Source organism: Crocodylus siamensis, chromosome 7, assembly GCF_052110815.1.
Source record: "Crocodylus siamensis isolate JL-2025a chromosome 7, ASM5211081v1, whole genome shotgun sequence".
Taxonomy (NCBI): Eukaryota; Metazoa; Chordata; order Crocodylia; family Crocodylidae; genus Crocodylus; species Crocodylus siamensis.
This window is the reverse complement of record NC_143401.1, coordinates 40,338,183-40,356,711: the sequence shown is the minus strand read 5'-3', so window position 1 is coordinate 40,356,711 and position 18,529 is coordinate 40,338,183. Positions and strand designations below refer to the sequence as shown.

At 41.9% G+C, this 18,529-nt stretch overlaps 1 protein-coding gene across 4 annotated transcripts; it reads left to right on the top strand.

Moving 5' to 3' along the window:
• The first annotated feature begins 435 nt into the window (after positions 1–435).
• On the top strand, positions 436–18,529 carry NCOA4 (nuclear receptor coactivator 4). Of its 4 annotated transcripts, XM_090057852.1 has the most exons (11): positions 436–558; positions 1,397–1,504; positions 9,891–10,053; positions 10,693–10,833; positions 11,014–11,102; positions 12,648–12,756; positions 13,749–13,820; positions 14,515–14,661; positions 14,857–15,837; positions 16,223–16,312; positions 16,736–18,529. In XM_090057852.1, exons 3-11 carry the CDS (start codon positions 9,913–9,915, stop codon positions 16,739–16,741), a joined length of 1,776 nt encoding a protein of 591 aa, XP_089913978.1. In that variant the 5' UTR covers positions 436–558; positions 1,397–1,504; positions 9,891–9,912; the 3' UTR covers positions 16,742–18,529. The 4 variants fall into 4 exon arrangements, with proteins under 4 accessions (XP_089913978.1, XP_089913979.1, XP_089913977.1 ...); XM_090057853.1 differs by lacking the exons at positions 436–558; positions 1,397–1,504 and adding an exon at positions 7,217–7,324; XM_090057851.1 differs by lacking the exons at positions 436–558; positions 1,397–1,504 and adding an exon at positions 7,342–8,161 and having other exon boundaries at positions 14,518–14,661.

Sequence of the window (18,529 nt, the reverse complement as noted above, 5' to 3'; positions counted from 1 at the left end):
TGCCGCCATAGGTACAGTGACTGCCTAAGGGATCCAACTGCAAGCACCGGCATCTCCTCCTTCAGGACATACAAGAAGTGCCAGGAACTGGGGGCTGCTCTGGGGCAAGAGCTCAGCAGGGAGCTCATCCTGCAACACCCGTGAGGGAAGGAGGGAGATCTTTGGGGTAGGAGAGGAAAAATAATGACTGCAAAAGGCTAAAACTCCCAGGCCGGGTGTGGAAACACCTCCGATGTCTCTTGCTTCATTTCTATCGCCCCAACTCCCAGAGAAGTTAAAATCCAGCCGGGGGGGAAGGGGGCAGGGGCGTCATTTCCAACTGTCCCCACGACTGGCTGGCGCAGGCTGTTTCCTGCCTCCTCGCTTGGAGATCAGGCCCCTTCTTCTCCCCATTCGTCTCTTCCTTCCCCCACAGCGGCCGAGCATCTCCCGGGAACGGGCCGCCACAGCCTCCAGCCCGCCAGGGGGCAGCCGCCCCGCGCTGCGCCGCAGTTCTCGCGAGAGCCGCGCCGGCCCACGGTCTACGCTCCGGCCCTGCAGGACGAGTTGCCGCTGCCGGTGAGTGTGGGCAGCTTTGGGACCGGGGGGAGGGCTCCGGGGGCTAGCCGAGAGGCAAAGGGGGAGAAGGAAACTGCCCCGCGGCACCGGCATCGGCTTGGGGAACCCTCGTCCAGGCCCCGCGCGGGGCAGCGTCGCCGCTACCCGGGTGTGTCTGCGGCCCCGGCCCCGTGGCTCTGCCCTCCGGTCTGCTCTCCAGCGCCGACTCTGCCCGCTCCGCTCCCCGGGAACAGCTCCGGCCCCACGCTCGCGGCCCAGGCCCCCGAGCCCTGCTGCTGCCCAGGCCGGCTCTGCAGTTGCGGCTTCCCTGGAGTGCGCAGCTGCAGCCTGACTCCGGGGCCTCCCAAGCTGCGGGGAGCCGAAGAAACAGTGTCCTGCTGACAGCCCCGATCGCTGTTGGCTTTTAGCGATGAGTGCTCCGTTGGCTCAACAGTAACCGCCAGGTCCTTCCCTGCAGTGCGGCTCGGCTGCTTGTCTGTGTACTGTTGTTCTGTCCCCAGTGCAGGACTTGGCACTAGTCCTTGCTGAATTCGTTCTGGTTTAGTGCAGAGCACTTGCCCAGTCCATCCAGGTCGTTCTGGATCCCCGGCCCTCCAGTGTCTGCAGCTCCACCCAATATGGCACCAAACTTCACAAGTCAGCTCAGTGTGTACATGGCCCCATTGTCCAAATCATTAATAAAGATGTGGAGTAAGATGAGACCCAGAACAGACCCCCAGGAACCCCACTTCATAGCTTCTCTCAACCAGATATTGAGCTGTTTGAACCCAGTGATCCAACCAGTTCTGTGCCTGCCTTGCCGTACTTTCATCTACTCTGTATTTCCTTTGCTTGTTAGGAACCTCGTGGGAGACAGCTGAAGAAGTCTTGCTAGAGTCAGGGTGCATCAGATCCGCTGCTTTCCCTCAACCACAGAGGCTATCGTCTTATCGTAGAAGGGAATCAGGTTGGTTTGGCATGACTTGCTGTTGGTGAAACCAAGCTGGTTTCTTTGGACTTTCTCTTGACATACTTTATTGCCTTTTATGTCCCTTTCCACTTGCACCTAAATTGTGCCATGGCTTTACTAGTTTTCTCTTTGCCTGTACATGTGATACTCTTCTAGTAATATGACTGATTTTCCACTTTTTGTAGAATTCCTTTTTGAGTTTCAACCTGAATCTATTTTCCCACACCTCATGTACTTCAGTCTTGAAGGGAAATACCTTTTGATTTTCCTAGCAAGATCTACCTTTAAAGATCCAATATTAAATTCAAATTATTTTAACTAATCAGTGTCTCTGCCAGTAACCAGTCTTGAGTTATATGCCTTAACACGATATACTTAAAAGATAAGTATATCTTTTAAAAAGGAGGGGGTTTTTGGGTCCTGTTGCATCTGTTTTTGCCACATCTATATCATGCAGTGTGATAACTCTGCATGTGCCCTGTTTAACTGTAGTTCTGTCCCTGCTCAAAGTTCTGTTTTTTGAGGTACAGTGCAGGCTTTTGTAACACATTGCACAACTTGACCACAGCATTTCTGCAGTGGGGATGCAGTGCAGCCTTAATGCAATGGAATGGAGCAAGATGGACATAATGTTGGAGTAGAAAGTACCTTAACAAGTGTATTTGGTTTGATATGTAGTTTCTTATTAATCTGCCATTTGTTGACTTTGCCTTTAAATAATTAAGTTAATAAGTTGAGGGAGATGGAGTTTTCATTTAATTTGCAAGACATGAAATGCAAGACATAGGATGGAGTGCACCCTCAAGATGACACCAATGTGGGGGAGTACTTGATACGTTGGAGGGTAGGGCTAGGATTCAGAGAGACCTCAACAAATTGGAGAATTGGACCAAAGGAAACGTCATGAGATTCAACAAAGCCACATGCAAAGTCCTGCTCTTAGGACAGAAGAATCCCATGCACTGGTACAGCCTGGGGACAAACTGACTAAGCAGAAGCTCTGCAGAGAAGGACCTGGGGGTTACAGTGGATGTCAAGCTGAAGATGAGCCAACAGTGTGCCCTTGTTGCAAAGAAGGGCCTACTGGGCTGCACTGATAGGAGCATTGTCAGCAGATTGAGGGAAGCGATTATTCCCCTCTATTTGGCACTAGTGAGGCCACATCTGGAGTACTGTGTCCAGTTTTGGGCCCCCGACTACAGAAAGGAAGTGGAGAAATTGGAGAGAGTCTAGTGGAGGGCAACAAAAATGGTGAGGGGGTTGGGGGACATGACTTATGAGGAGAGGTTGAGGGATCTGGGCTTATTTAGTTTGGAGAAAAAAAGACTGAGGGGGGATTTAATGGCAGCCTTCAACTACCTAAAGGGTGGTTCCAAAGAGGATGGAGCTAGAGACTGTTTTCAGTGGTGGTGGATGACAGAACAAGGAGTAACAGTCTTAAGTTGCAGCAAGGGAAGTTTAGGTTGGATATTAGCAAAAAACTTTCTCACTAAGGGGGTACTAAAACACTAGAACAGATTACCTAGAGAGGTTGTGCAATCCCCATCCTGGAAGTTTTTAAGATGCGGCTAGGCAAAACTTTGGCTGGGATGATCTAGTTGAGGATAGTCCTGCTTTGAGCAGTGTTGGATGAGATGAGCTCTTGAGGTCCCTTCCAACCCTTATTTTCTGTAATTCAATGAAATGGAGACCACTAAATGTTTCTCTTCAGGTCCCCTGTAAACAATCAGATCCAGCAACATGATTAGTCAGTTTGTAGTAAAGGCTTTGTACTAATTGAGTGTGAACATACAGCTGTGCCTGACCTCTGTTTCTTTTCACAGCATACAAGGTTTAGTGACTTTGAACTGTCAGAAATATCCATCAGGTTGGTGGGTAAATAAATAAAGGATTTATTTTTCTAATCTAGAGCTTCAAGTAGAAAACACTTATAGTAATTAAGAAATAATCCAAGCAAAACCAACTAGCCCTGTCTTGTGTTGTGTTTACTGGAAGTTTGGAAAACACTTAACATTTGTTACTAGGCAATGGAGCAGGTATGAATGAGCTTTTAGGATTTTATTAGCCCTTCTTGAAGCTTGTAACTATTACATAAATTTGGCATACCTGACATTTATGACTTGGGCATCGATTTGAAGGAGATGATAACAGTAGAAGGTTTGGTGTTCTCTTAGAGTTTCAGTGAAAGCACAAAAATAATGGAATAAAAAGATGGTATTCATGAAATATCTGTAGAGTTCATAATTTTGGAAGGAAAAAAATCATGTTATGGATATATAAAGAGCTAGTAATTTTATCCTTAGGTGCCATGTGTTGAGTGTGGTAGTAGATTTAGTTGTTTTAAAAAAGGCTTTAAGGAATGCTTATGTGAATACTTCTTTTTCCCTTCCATATAAAATTGGTGTTATGATAATCTTATGCTTTGAGATTTTCATCCTGCTCTTTATCAGGTCACCTGATGAGGAATGTCTTATATTCAGAAGCTATTCTGAACATGTAGTTGGTCCAATAAAAGACACCACCCCAAAATTAGCTCCGATTAGTCTAGAGACTTCTGAAACTCACAAACTGGTCAGGCATCTAGAACTCATGGGAACTACTTTCCACATGCAAGCAGTTTTACTATTTGAAAATGTTCTACGTACTGATAGCCCAGAGCAAATTGTACACTTGATTCAGTATGGTTATTCCACTGGGAGTGTAAATGGAAAGTACAGCTAAGTGAGTTTTCTTTCTCTGGCATAGCACCAGAGTGGTGCTTGGGTAAATAAAGACCATTTCAATCTCCTCTGTGAGAGAGTGCATTATTTGAAGCCTTTTAATTTACTTAAGGTGATGATTTTCAGATTCCTCCCTTGTTTTCAGCTTCTAATGTTAACGTTTCTGGCTTCTAACTTATTAACAGCAGCATACACAAACTTTGTGCTTTTTTGAGGGCAGAAAAAATATATTTGCATGTGTGCATGCTGAAACCCTGTTTTTGAAAAATGCATGTTATTTTGTATTGAAATATTCATCTCTATGGATTAGTCTCTACATTTGGTTACAGTGCTTCCCTATCTGCTTGTTGCAATTCCCACAAACCAACTGCGGGTTGAGTACTCAGAAAATGCACAGTTTGTTGTTAGTGTAATGGGAAATGATTCTTCTAATATAGACAAGCAGTAACAATTTAAAGAGTTTTCAACACTGGCTCAATTTGGACCATTGGGGAGATAGTGCTGACAACCACAAGAGGTAATTTTACTAGTGTAGACTGGGGTCTGTCAAATATGAGTCTTATTCAAGCATGGTTTCTTTGGTGATTAAGTTAGGAAACTTCAGTTTACTAGAGGTGATTTTTGACTTTGTTTGCATTCAAAGTTCATGGGAGTAGTCATAGGTGAACAGTAATTCAGCTGCTTATGCTGTAGATTTAAAACTGGTAAAACTGGTTCCACTGGTAGATTGCCTAGGCAACTAAATGTCCCCATGCCCCACACCACCAAAGGCATGTGATCCTTTCATTAAAGCAATAACACTTCTAAGTCTCTTGAACTTAAAAGTCAGAGGAGGAATATAAAAAGTTAATGTTTTAGGGAGCAGGGAAAGGACTCTTAGTTTTGAGTACAATAGTTTTATCATCTCTCTCGCTCTCCTGTGTCCTGTGGCCACACCTCAGTCACGATTTTACAGAGGAACATTTAATGCCGGGAGTTAATCAACAGGCATTAATCTTCCTGAGGAGTTACTAGTTAACACAATTTTCCCCCATTTTTAGATGGGTGTTGATGGACAATTCTGAACAGGTAACATGCTGCCATCCATACCGGACTTGCTCTTCCTGTCAACTTCAGTTTTACCTTTTCTGTTTTTTCTGGCTATTCTCTCCTTTGCTGCTGTGTGAAAGAGCCAGAGAATCTGGTTCTGGAAGCTGACTTGAGACCAAAAAGCAAACTGTAAGGAAAAGAGAAAGCTTTGCTTGTTTTAGGCAGACAAGATTCTTTGGGTAAATCTGATATCTTTTATTAGACCAAGTCAAATAGTTGGAAAAAGTCTTTACAAGCTTTTGGGTATAAATACATACCCTTGCCTATTTTAGGCATCACTGTGTTTCTTGTAATAAAGCATGCAGACTGAAGCATAGCTTCTAAGTTGGTTTCCTTTAGAACAGGGGGTAGGAATGCTTTATATAGATTTGGCTGTTATTAAGGCAGAAGCACAACATTTAGATACTTAAACATGACAGATATTTACAGACTGTTAGCCCTTCCCCCTACACAAATAAATATACCCATAGGGTTATTATTTCATGTGTGCGTTGTTATGTAATGTATATTGCCACATCTCCACTGGATATGGCAAAATAGTGGAATGCATTGCAGTGCTTGGCTTTGTGGTTTGTGGTTTAAACTGGCAGATGGCAGGAGAAAATATTTGCTGGAGAAAAAAAAATCATTGGGTTAATTGGCCACCTGTATTGCTAGGGTAGAGCCAAATAGAAACATATGGGGTAGGTACACTCCTGACTAATGTGGAAGTCTTTAAATGGTTCACTCTAGCTTTTGAGAATATTTTTTGAAATGTGAGATGTTAATGTTATACGTATGTTAACTCTGACATACGTCAAAACCTAGTAGATAGGACATTGTTTTATGATTATTACTTTGAGACTTTGGTCCTAAATTTAAATGGTCCTTTATGGGACCTGTATCAGCAAGAGGCATTCTAATAGTGTAGTCTGATCTTAAATGGCTACTTTTGAGAGGTCTTGTCCTGTTGAGTTCCTGTCCATCTGTTGCATGGAGTGCTCCCTTTTTTATTTTTTAATCTGGATCTGGAGAACTTCTGATTCCTTCAGTTTCAGGAAGAGTGGAGTAAATGTTAGATTTGTTCACTCAGAAGTCATGATTTAGGGCATTCAGGTGCACCTGAGAACTGATTTTGGAGGAAATCTTATCATTTGAGGTTTCATTGAGGCAGGCCGAAGTAGATGCACACCAGGTAGTTAAAGCCCTGCCTTCAAGAATACTGTTCCACTCCTGGTTATACTTTTAGTCTCATATAGATATTCTGAAAGGATTAGATTGACTCGATGTAATTATTGATATTTACTATTTTTTTCTAAAGGCTCGGTTATTTTAAAGGAAATCTTCATGACTTGGCCTTTACCCAATGCCAGTGAGTCCTGTGTGTGCAGGTCTTTTCATGTATGTGTTCCCTACCTTGTACACTCGGTGCCAGTTCCCTTCATTTTTTCTAGGAGCGACAGCCAGGGATCACTTGCAGCAAGAAGGGCAGTTCAGTTTCAGGTGTCAGTTCAAAGGGTTGTTTTGCCCCCGTTTTCGATTTGGCTTCTGGCCGTTTGAAAAATCCCTGGGCGATAATTTTGCAAGGGAGCTCATCTCCTCCCCCGGACCTTCACAGTGGGGTCCGGCCTGACCCCCAGTCCCCGCGCCCGGGGCACAGCCGGGAGCCCGGCGCCCTGCGGCTGGGTCGGCTCGTGTCGGGGAAGGGGGTGAGCTGGGGCGCAGGGAAGCAGCGAGACTCGTGGAGAAGGCCGGGCTGCCCTGAGGGCATGTGAGGGCTCTTTTTGGCCCGGACTGCCGCCCCCGGCTAGCGCCCGGTTTTCGCCTCCCTGCCGCGCCGCACCTGAGTTGGCGCCTCCCGTGAGCCCCGCTCCCGCCCCGTGCGGACGTGCAGGATCGCGGCGCTGCAGTGGCTGCCGGGACACGTGGGCGGGCCCGGCGCCGCGCCCCGCCGCCTGCAGGCGGCTGATAGGGGCCAGAGCAGGCGGGGCACCGGCCGGCTGGCCGGCCTGAGTACGCGTGCAGCCGGGTAGGCATGGGGGCTGTGGTGTGCGACTGAGGCCGCGTTGCAGGTTCATTCGCGGCGGGGGAGGATGCACGTTTCGCTGGCCCGATGGCAGAGCCGGCGCGCCGGGCTGTTAACTGGCGGCTCCGAGGAGAGGACACAAGGACGCGCCGCGGGCTGAGCCGTGCTGTCCGGGAGCGCTCGCCGGGGGCCGGGCTGGTGCTGGGAGCGCAGGGGAGGAGGCGTCGGGCTGTGCTCACCGGTGTCCGGCACTAGGACAAGTGCAGCTGCAGCTCAAATAGAACCCCGGTCTTTTCTCGGAGGGAGGGAGCTCACTTCAGCTTTCACCTTTGTTTAAAGAAAATGCAATCCAGATGTTTAAGTAAAGCATTTCGAAACGTAGAAGACAGTCACCAGCTTAACTTCTAGCTGCACTTAGTTAACTGTAGCTGTTTCTAAACTCTTCTGCTCTGCATGTGATTAAAATGCACAGCAGCTTACTAGCTGAGTCTTTTAACTTTTCTATGTATTGTACCAGAACTGTGTAATGGAGATAGCAGCCTTTGTGTTCAACATCTAGAGTTTCTTGGTCTTTGCTGAAATGCACTGTCAGGCTTTTTGGGTAATAATTGGCATCTAAGCCTGCAAGTGTCTTTTTCCCTGGGCCATCTCCTCTTTCCCTTTCCCTCCCCAGTTAAGGAATGAGGGACTCAGCATTATAATGCCTCGTTATCTACCAGCAGAGGATCTGCCCTTCAGTTATTGTGATACTTTAGATGAGACTTACCGGGCTCTTACAACCCCAAAGGTTTTACAGAATAAAAAAAAAAAGTTAGAAAATACAAAGAAGATCTGTGGAAGGTGAGCTGCTTTCTCATAGTCTCCTGTGTTGGTGGTTGTATAAACAGTGGATCAGATTCCACAGTGACTTAATGTTCAAAAAATGTGCAAGTGGAAATGCAGTTGTTTGGCAAATGGTAGATGTGAAAAAGCTGTTGTCCTTGTCAAGCCCTTCAAGCATGTTCCTGAGTTAGTTCTCTTGAGTAGAACATTTATGCATAAAACTGCAGGAATAGCATGTTGCCCTTATGTTTTGTGGCTGCTGCTACAATTAGTAGGTTATAGTAATATAATACAAACAAAATATTAGAAAGCAGAATATCATTCTTACTTTGGGTATATTAATAGCTGCTAAATAGTGTCACTGTTCTGCGGCTAGCATTACTGTTATTGTTGCTGGAGGAGACTGAAATCTTGTTAGGGTTGGATTCATATGCACACTCCTCTCCAGCTCTACCCGACAGGTCCTTAAAAACCTGCAGAAAGATTCTCCATGCTTGTTATTCTTGGCCCCTCCAAAAGATGACTTGGTATTAGCAGTGGACAAGAGAGAACTCTGGGCGAAGTCTGGATACATTTATTCAGTTTGTTGCAGTACCAAGAATGCAACTCCTACATCTTCCTGGTTTTCTTAGGTCTTACTTGCGGAGAGAAAATTTGTGAAGATCTCATTTTACCTCCGATATTTGATCCTTTGAGTATTTGGGGAAATGCATTGGAAATGATCTTTAAATCAAATTAAGTGCTTGTTCCTGTAAGTGGTTGGAGTGAAAATTGTGCATTTCATGGTAGTGCTTTTACCTCCTTTGTTTTACACTAGTTAGAAAAAAGTCAAATTTTGATTAGGCTTTAACTAATGTTTCCTTGTTACACTTGGGCAAAGCTTGACCACTTCATTTCAGAGGAGGTCTGACCTTCTGCACTCTCCTGGACCCTTTGAAGTGAATCCAGTGTTTATAGCACAGCCCTGTAGACTCTTAGTTTTTGTACCACTGCAAACTAGGTTCAGTTTCCTTAGTTGTAGGAACATTGTAAAGCTGTGATATAAACAGGAGTGGAGCTGAACTTGTGTTGGCAATCATAGGGCACTTTTTCTAAAAAGGTTTTTACAGGCTGGGGTTTAGGCAAATAATAGTTTCAAGAGAGGTTAAGGAAGTTTGATTACATTGATTTGATATTATGGCAGGCAGTATTTGTATTTCCATCTAAAAACTTGATTTGATTTCCATGATTTCCTTGATTTGATTTGCATCCAAAAACTTATACAGCCATTGGACTATCTAAGCTATGCAAAACACTTCAAAAGTATATGAAACAAATATGTGGATTTTCAGCCTATTGTTGCTTAGCAGCACAAACCACCTTCCTTTTATGTTAATGTAGATAAGCTACCATGCTGAAAAGTTTGCTTGGGGATTCTCAAGACACTGATGAAACCACTTCATTTAATTTTAACAACTTGGTTAAAGCCTCGGTGTTACATAAGTATAGTGATCTAATACACATTAAAAGCAAAAAAGACCACCAATTCAAAGGTTGGTATATGGGAACAAATGTGCAGAAAACTGAAATAGTTGCTGGATGTCGGTTATCTTGCCAGTTTTTATACTGTAAGGTATTTTGACCCTTCAGAAGTTATATTTCAAATGTGGCATCATCAGTAGATGATGGCTACTCAGAATATACCCTGTCCATTGTTTTCCATCCAAAAAGGTATGGAAGTACTTAAAGGGACATTTTGTTTCAACAGTGTGTTAGGAACATTTTCCAGAATGAGTCGACCACAAGACAGGACTGGAAACTCCTGCAGTAAGGAGTCTCTTGCGAAGTGCCTTCAAGCTAAGAAGGACTTGGAGACAGCTCTTGGTGGGATCGTCAAGGCTGAACAGCAGATTAAAGACAACTGGAGAGAGGTATTTGAAATGCGTTTTTCTAGAAAGTTAAGTAGTTTTGCAAATCTTGTGTAACTGTGTTAGTGTTCTGCAGACCTTTGTGGTGCTCTGTGTGAATAGACTGAAATTCTTCCAAGGAGCAAGCATCTTGCTACATAATTCATCCATTCCCCTTACAAGACACGTGTCTGAGCATGGCTAACCCAGCCATCCAGAATAATATGTATGCTGAGAAACTGCTGTATCTCACTAAGTAATGTTTTGTACTGGTCTCAAAATTGAATTTGTAGTGGGTTTCCAAGTCTTTGAAATTTACTTATTTATTTAGTTTTAAGCAATTCATTCTTCGTCACTGGAAACTGTTTTTGGTTTAAAATGAAGGAACAAAGATATTACAAATAATGGTAGTATTTGCTTTTAAAGAACTGACCTTTGGGGCCTTTTAAGGGGAATGGTCTTGGCACCAGTAGACTGCAGTGTTAGCAGCTCTTACCCTTGTGTCTGATGGTATCTCTCAAAATTAGTTCAAGGCTTGGCAGTTTAAGGATTATTTAAAAGTATTTCTCTTAAGACAGTTAATTAAATTTTCCTTTTTGCAACACTGGGCATATTCAGCAGACATTCCAGAAATGCTAAATAGAGCTGCTACTTACCTTACAGGTCAAAGCTCAGATTCACAGCTGCATAAGTCGCCATCTGGAATGCCTGCGCAGTCGGGAAGTTTGGTTGTTTGAACAGGTGGATCTCATTCAGCAACTCAAAGAGGAGGCTTTACAGCAGCAAGCACAACAGCTTTACTGGGTAAGCTTGTTGCTTGTTTAACTCAGTGCAGCTTTTAGACAGACAGTAGTCTTGTTAGTATATTAATTAGTTTTAAAGTATAAGATAACTTATGAATATCCATGCCTTTAACCTGTTGATAGAAACGTTTAATATCTATAGTGGAAAGAATGTAATAATATTGTTTTGTTTTTCATGCAGCTGTTGGGCCAGTTCAATTGTATTATTCATCAACTGGAACACCCCCATAGTAATGACCTAGCCAATCAGATTTCGGTGTGCCTGGAGAGGTAAAAATGTTACACAATATGAACAAATGAGATTTTTATTCACTTTACCTTGACTTCAAACTGACTTCCAGTTATGCTCCCTGTATGCGGTCTTTTCTTCATTTATCGTGTGTGTACTTCACTGTGACAGACAAGGTTCTTTGGGTGAATCTGATATCTTTTATTATCAGATTCACCCAAAGAACCTTGTCTACCTATGTCTTCAGAACAACATGGCTACAACCTATACCCCTGTACTTCACTATGAGGTATTCTGTGTTACTGCTAAAACATTAAGGGTAAGATTTCAAAGCAGTCTCAGATGACATGCATCTGAATTCCTAGCACTGTTTTGGAAAACACATTCTAAGATTTTTTCTAGTATACCCCTTTTTAAAGAAAAATAGGGAATAGCATATGTGAAATGCAGCACAGCTGTTTGCATGGGTTATAGTAGCATTAGAGTGTCATAACTGATGGTCCAAGAAATGCAAGGAAGAAGGGTTTTTGGGGGGAGAAGGGGCAAGGGGAATATGTTTTTGGATGAATTGCATAGTTGGGGGAGATGTTAGACAAGCTTTAGGAGATGAAGTGCCCTACCCTGGGTCTGGGAAAGTAGCAGAGAGCATAGGCTACATTACTAATAAGCAAATTAATAGTAAAATAATAATATAAATACTAAATATAAATAAATAAATGAGCTTTTGGCTGTTCATTCTTCTTTCTGAGACCTGAGGAATGGCACTTTGTGCCCCAAAGCTTGTCTAACATATCTCAACTACACAGTTGTCCAGTAAAATACATTGCCAGAAAACCCTTCCTTACTTCTTGGTATGTATTACTCCAGGCGGTAAGGTTTTAATGGCAGCTAAATTAAGGGGAATACCATATTTCTCAGTGTATAAGTTGAGGTTTGAAGCTCAATTTTTAACTGTTAAAATTCAACATCAACTTATGCACTGTATTGCCATCCCGTGCAAGAGCTCAGTGCTTGGCTGGCCCAGGCAGCACCGATTACAGGGAATGGGGCTGTGCCAGCTGAATGCTGAGCCTGGCGCTGCTTGCAAGGGAAAGGGCAAAACTCAGCTCCAGTGCTTGGCTGGTGCGGCCCCATCCCCCGTGAGTGGTGCTGCTGAGTACCAAGCCCAGCCCTGATCCCATCAGCCGAGCCCAGCATCGCTCGCAGAGGATGGGGCTGAGCCTGGCCTCAGCCTCATCCCCCAACTTATATACTGTGCTTACGAAAACTTTCAAGTTTGGCGTCGGAAAACAGGGTGACCTATACACTGTGTCGACCTATACACCATGAAATATGGCAGGTGGGAAGACTTGTTCTTGGTGTTAGTGTGTTTAAAGAACAATATTCTAGACGTCTAGAGCTGTGGATAGGTACCTTTTTGGTTCTGTATAAATGGCTAAGTTCTATGTAGTTCAGCTTTGCTGGTGATGGAACCAGTTTAAAGCCTTGTCCCAAGATTAGCTCATTGTCAATTTCACAAGCTTCAGTGAATTGAATTGAATTGATGGGTGAAACATTAATTTTATTTAAAACCTGATTTCTTTCAGATTGGGTAACTTGACCCTTAAACCAGAAGAGTCCTCTATCCTGAATTTTGAAGCTGACATGTCCTACCTTCGCCAGGCTATTACATCATTTGGTGCCATCAAAACTATGGTGAGTACCCAGGTTTTCCTGGTGGTGATATATCTGAAACTAGTTCCGTCATAGCTTTTTAGAAGACTAAGGATTTGTAAAACTCCAGTCAACCATTATTCAAGGTAGCTTATTTTTAAAGGTAAGGTTTAGCATAAAATAATGATTCTATTTAATCGTATTATACTTGTCATTGATAAGTTATAACTGACATTTTTAAGAATCTGATAATCATAGCATGCAGCAGCTCATTTCCAGTGAAGTCTAGACCTGAGCACACAAGTTGTTATATTTTGTAAGAAAAGCCAGCCTTTTGCTGGTGTTTCAGGATTAGAAGTAAGCGCAGTTATATTCAGCATGTGTATGTAATATATACAGCAATCCCATTAATATGTGCCTTTGTTACGAGAATGTTTTTGTTTCTGTCAGAGATTGGCTGGGGTGTGGCTAATGGTGGTCTTGTATGTAGCACTTGGAAATATTATCGGCATGATGTAGGGAGAGGCAGTTCTTCAGGTGCCGAGAGTAAAGAGTAGAAACAGTTCTGTTTCATTCTTCTGGCCTGAAAGGTAGCACTATTCAGACTTTTTTTTGCCTTGGTTTTAAGTCGGCAGCCTTAGGGCACCTCTCCACATGCAACAAGGCTGCTCCGATGCACTGTAATTACCAGGCTCCAGTGTTACGTGTGTTAGTGGCCCCACGCTGAAAAATGGCAGTGGGGGCGCTTTAAAGCTTATCAAATGAGCTTTAAAGCATGACTGCTGCCACTTGTCGGTATGGGTGCATGTGACGCTCCAAGTGCTTTCATTAGAGTAGCTCATGGAGCCCATGGGGGTGCCCCCCCCACAACTCACTCATGGAGCTTGTATATAAATGCCCTTAGGGCGGAAGTACAAAACAGTTCATTAATTGCAACTGTATGTTACAGCATTCATGGTTAAATGTTGGTTTTTAGTATTGAATGAAATCAAGTTTAAAAATGGGACAAATGACTTAATTTATACTTTTTGTAGCAAACTTCAGAGACAGAAAATTGTTCTCCTTGGATACCAGTGCAGACCTGTATCTTGGCCAACTATGAGCAGGTAAAGACTTTTTTGTCATGCACATACAACTTGATTAAAGAAGAGAACTCTGATGTAATCTACCATTATATTCTGCTAACTGGCTTATGGTTTTGGTTAAGCTATTGCAGTTTGAGTAGCCTGTAGCAACCTGTCCCAGATGAACGTTGCAAAAATCTACCTGTTGAATGTCTATCCCAGCTTCCCTAGGCATTTTCTATTGGTTCTACTCCTTAAAAAATTAATGTGGGGTTCATATGCATTCTGTGGAGTTCAAATGCGTTTTAGTCAAAATATTGGAGGGCAACTGAAGTTCTGAGCGCTGATCTGGGATTTGAAATCATTGATTGCATTGTACTTATTAGTTCACTGGGAAGTGCCATGGACAGAAGATGAATTAAATGCAATTTATTTTCAATTTAACTTGGGAAGAGGGGCCTGTATTCAAAAGAACTATTTTTATTGCGTTGTAGCTTTCAGAACTGTCTTTAACCCACTTCCTAGATTATTAGAAATGGATAAACAAATCACACCTCTAACCTGGCTTTCTGCTACCTGAATGATTTGGGAAATTTTTTTTAAGACTTTGTGAAAGAGGATTTCTGTAATTCTTCTTTTAGTTAGTAAACGTTGATATAGATGTGTATTTCAAAGTTCTTTCTAGATTGGCTTAGCAAGAAAACTGTTTTTTATAGCAGAAAATACTCTTTATTAGCAGAAACCACTGTATGGAACATTTGGGTTCCCACTCACTGACTGGCTACTTGGAAGCAAATCTGCTAATGTTTGTCAGGCTTCGCATGTTCCTAGCACCAATGCTGATGACTGGCTTATGAAAACGCATGTGCCAGAGACCAACCAGGTATTCTTTTCACGTATTAAATAAGCTGTATTAGAGGCAAGATAGTGTTTTACTGCAGAGGAGGTGCAGGAGCACATCTCTTGCATCTCAGCCTTCCCCTCAAATAGTTCTCAAAATATTGTGCGTTTTAAGTATTAAAACAGTAATTAAATACTGCTTTTTGTTATTAATGGGGCCTACTTATGTTTTTGTCAGGATGCAAGTCCTTCCAAAGCCTGTTATTTTGAGCAAGACTGGGGAAACCTGAAAGATCTGGAAAACTGGCTCCTTCAGAATCAGCAAAGAGAATATTCTGAGAGAACAGATTCCCATAGAAACAAGAGTTCTTCCACCTCCACTGAAAAGGGTGCAAACCCGGAGTCTCAGGAGCAAGACGAGATGGATCTTTCTGACTGGTTGCTTACTCCTCCTGATCAAGAAAAAAATAGTGCTTCAGATGAGAAATTGAAATATGAATTCAGGCCTTTTAGGGAAGAATTTAACATAATTGATTGGCTCTCCAAACCTGATTCCTGTGCTAATTGCTGTATTAGCCAGGCCAAGGGTGTAGAGATTGAAAATCTTGGAAATCTTAAGTGCCTGAATGAACACCTAGATGTGAAGAAGTCTCCCATTGCGTCAAACAACGCTTGGCTCCTTCAGCACCCACAGACATCACTTAAAGTGGAAGATGTGTGCAAAGCTAATGAGCCATGTAACAGCTTTTCAGAGTGTGTGTGTGATGAAAACTGTGAAAAAGAGGCTCTCTGCAAGTGGCTTCTGAAAAAAGAAGGAAAAGATAAAAATGGTGTTCCAGTAGGTCAGATGCCTCTACTGAATCCCAAGCCTGAAAAACTAAACCCTGCTGTCAACATCTGGCTTCACCCTTCCAGGCAGTTTGCTGAAGAATCAGCAGCTACTGCAGATAATTTAGAGAAAGTTGTCAGACCCCTGAAAGCATTGCTTGAAAGTCCTTTAACAGGTTGGCTAGCTAAATCAGAGCACAAAGCAGCAAGCACAGAAGAAAAAGCAAGTAAGGAGAAAGCAGACGTTAACTTCAGGAGTCCTTTTCTAGACCTCCTGGCCCCATTCCACCTTCCTTTGAATGTAAACAGTTGGGTGATGAATTCCAAGAATACAGAAAATGCCAATCAGACTCCATTGGAAGACAAATGGTTGCTATGCAAAAAAGCACAAGTAAGTGCAGTCATAAATGTTTGTTCCTTTATATGTATTGCACCAGCATGACAAACATTGGTATGTATTCACTGTCTTTCCTCTGTTTACACCAAAGCTGTGGTAGTCATTTATTTCAAGGACGCTAAGTTTAGGTATCATCAGTTCCCAGTCACTAATTGGGTGAATTCTAGTAGGGTTTTTTTAGTTACCCAAGTAGCTGAGGCCAGCAATTAATTAGACTTCAGCACTGAGAGCTGCTTTATATAAACTGAAGTCAAGTATGCTGTTAAAATTATTAGATGTAATTTTCTTTTGTGACCCCTTTTCAGAATTTACAGATGCTTACTAAGAGTAACTTTTAGTGACTTTTGGACATAATTATTGAATCAAGTCTTATTTTCAGGACTTTGGCCTTCCTACTGTTTGTGACCTTTTTGCCTGCATGAAACTTAATGGAGAAAGAGAAAAGTGGCTGTACCAGACTCCTTTACAGGTGGGATTAATTAAATGTTTAAAAAAAAAGTCACCCAATGATGCTGTCTTGAACAACTGTATGTTTTTGAGACTTTGAAATTATCTAATACTCAGTGTTAAGCAACAAGCAATTCACTTTCTCAATAGCTTTTAATTGCTCAGGCCTCTTGAGAGTATCCCATTTATTTCCCACTCTGTCCTCTCTTTTTATGCATTTCTGCCATTTACACTCTTCCGTAAGTTAGTATTTAATATTGAATGTTTGTATGAAAATTGTGATAACTTGTTAAAATGTGGGATTTAAATTTCATGTGCATATTTCATTCTAGGTCTTGGATAAATAGTTAAAGCAAGTTTGGACTTGCAAGTCTGTTTATATAAACTCTTAAAGTATTGCTTTCTGTTTATCAGAAAAAGTAACTCTGTATTCTGAATTCTCTAGATGTGAAGACGCAAGATTGTCACATCTCGCTCCTGCTGCTCACCACATTCATGCCCAGTGACTGCAGCCAGCTGAATTTATCATGTTTGCATCTGACTAATCTGCTTTATTTTTCTTCCAAACTGTATTAAAGAAAAACTATTCATATATAACTGAGTTAAGGTGCAGAAATGCCTTTGTGTTATAATGACTGATTCCCAAGCACAGGTCCAGTGTATATAAGCACACCGACACAATAGATGTTGGGAGTTTGTATCCTTTGTGAGCCTGTGTGAATCATTATGGGTTGGTACTTGAAGTATGCTGAAGCCAACACAGTTATAAAATGAATGTCATGGTGCTTTTAAATCTTCATCTGGTGTTTAGACTGTACTACAGTTTTTTAACCCAAAGGTTTGCCCTTGTCTGTCTTAAGATGCTTCCCAGCCTTTACGAGCCCTTAGCTGGACCTTCAGAGATTTTATTTGTATCCTATTTTTTTTTAATGCAAGCTCAAAGCTATTGTGATTTTTTTTTTTTTTTTGAAAACCTACAGTGCTAGTCCTTTAGAGTGATTTAGTAAAAATGAACTTAACTTCCTGAAAGGGTTTTCTCTTAAATGAGTTTTTCAGGTGTCTAGAACAGATTTGGCTCTTTTCCTTTTCAAATTAATGTCAAACTGAAAAGTTTTCAGTGCTAATCCTGATGCATCTGAAGACCAAGAGCCAATGTTTAAAAAGGTAACATTTGAAATTTTACTTAAAAAAACTGAATAACTTCAATTTTTAGACTAATAACTTGTTGTGATAGACTAGTAAGTCATAATTCTTCATGAGGTAAGAACTAAGATCCTTAAGAGAAAAAAAAAGAAAAATGAACACTGAATGCTTCCTGGTTGGGCTGCTATCATCCTGTTTAGCTAGAAAACACTATACTGATAATCTGTTCAGTGTTTCAGATATTAAAGGTGCCTGTTCCTTTAGTATCTAACTGCAGAGAAGCAAGGTCAGATTAATTTTGTTCACTGTAACAGTGACTGAACCTGAAATATATCTCCTTTTAGCATCCAACATTTTTATCCTTTAGCAACCTTGGTATTTTGGATTTAAATTACCTCTGCATTTAGGATTTTAAGCCATTAGTGTGTTAAGTGCAAACATGGAGTATGTTGGCTACCTTTGTGATAAAAATCAGCAGAGCTATTTAATTTCTCTTGTTCACAAACTTTGAGGGATTTTGCAAAACATTTTTTCTTAAAGATTGCCTGGAATACAAATGGAAAGACTGGGTATTGCTATAGTGCAAGAGCATTCCTGTTGACCATCAGTGTTTTAGTAGCTTGTCAGCTAAATGTTAAAAAAAACAATCTTAAACCTTTGCACACTGAAGTTGTAGTTTCACTTTGGGAGAATGTGCACATTGACAGTATAAACCCTATGAGCTTAAGCTTAGTGGACTACTTAAAAACTTGTCTTCTAATACCTTGAGCCTTTTACTGAAAGTAAAACAATGATGAATTCATGAAATTCAGTTTTTTTTCCTGAACACATCTTGCTGCATGGAAACACTAACACCAGGGACAGCCTATGTGATTGACAGATGAACTTAATGAAAAGATGAGGGGAGTGCCTAACTCACTTTTTATAGCTCTGTAAGTCAGTGTGTGCTCATTTAGTCAGTTCATTGTAAGCCGTGAAACTTTCCAAATACATATTCATTTATTTTTCTCAACTGACTTCAGTTTGGTTATGCTAATGAATATTTATGTAAAACATTGATGAGTCTTTTCCATTAAAACAACATTGCAGTCAAAAA

Coding starts and splice junctions, on each gene's coding strand:
- NCOA4 (XM_090057850.1), top strand. CDS start 8,022: ATGCCTCGTTATCTACCAGCAGAGGATCTGCCCTTCAGTTATTGTGAT. Junction 8,162..9,890: donor ACAAAGAAGATCTGTGGAAG/GTGAGCTGCTTT, acceptor TTGTTTCAACAG/TGTGTTAGGAACATTTTCCA. Junction 12,757..13,748: donor TTGGTGCCATCAAAACTATG/GTGAGTACCCAG, acceptor TACTTTTTGTAG/CAAACTTCAGAGACAGAAAA.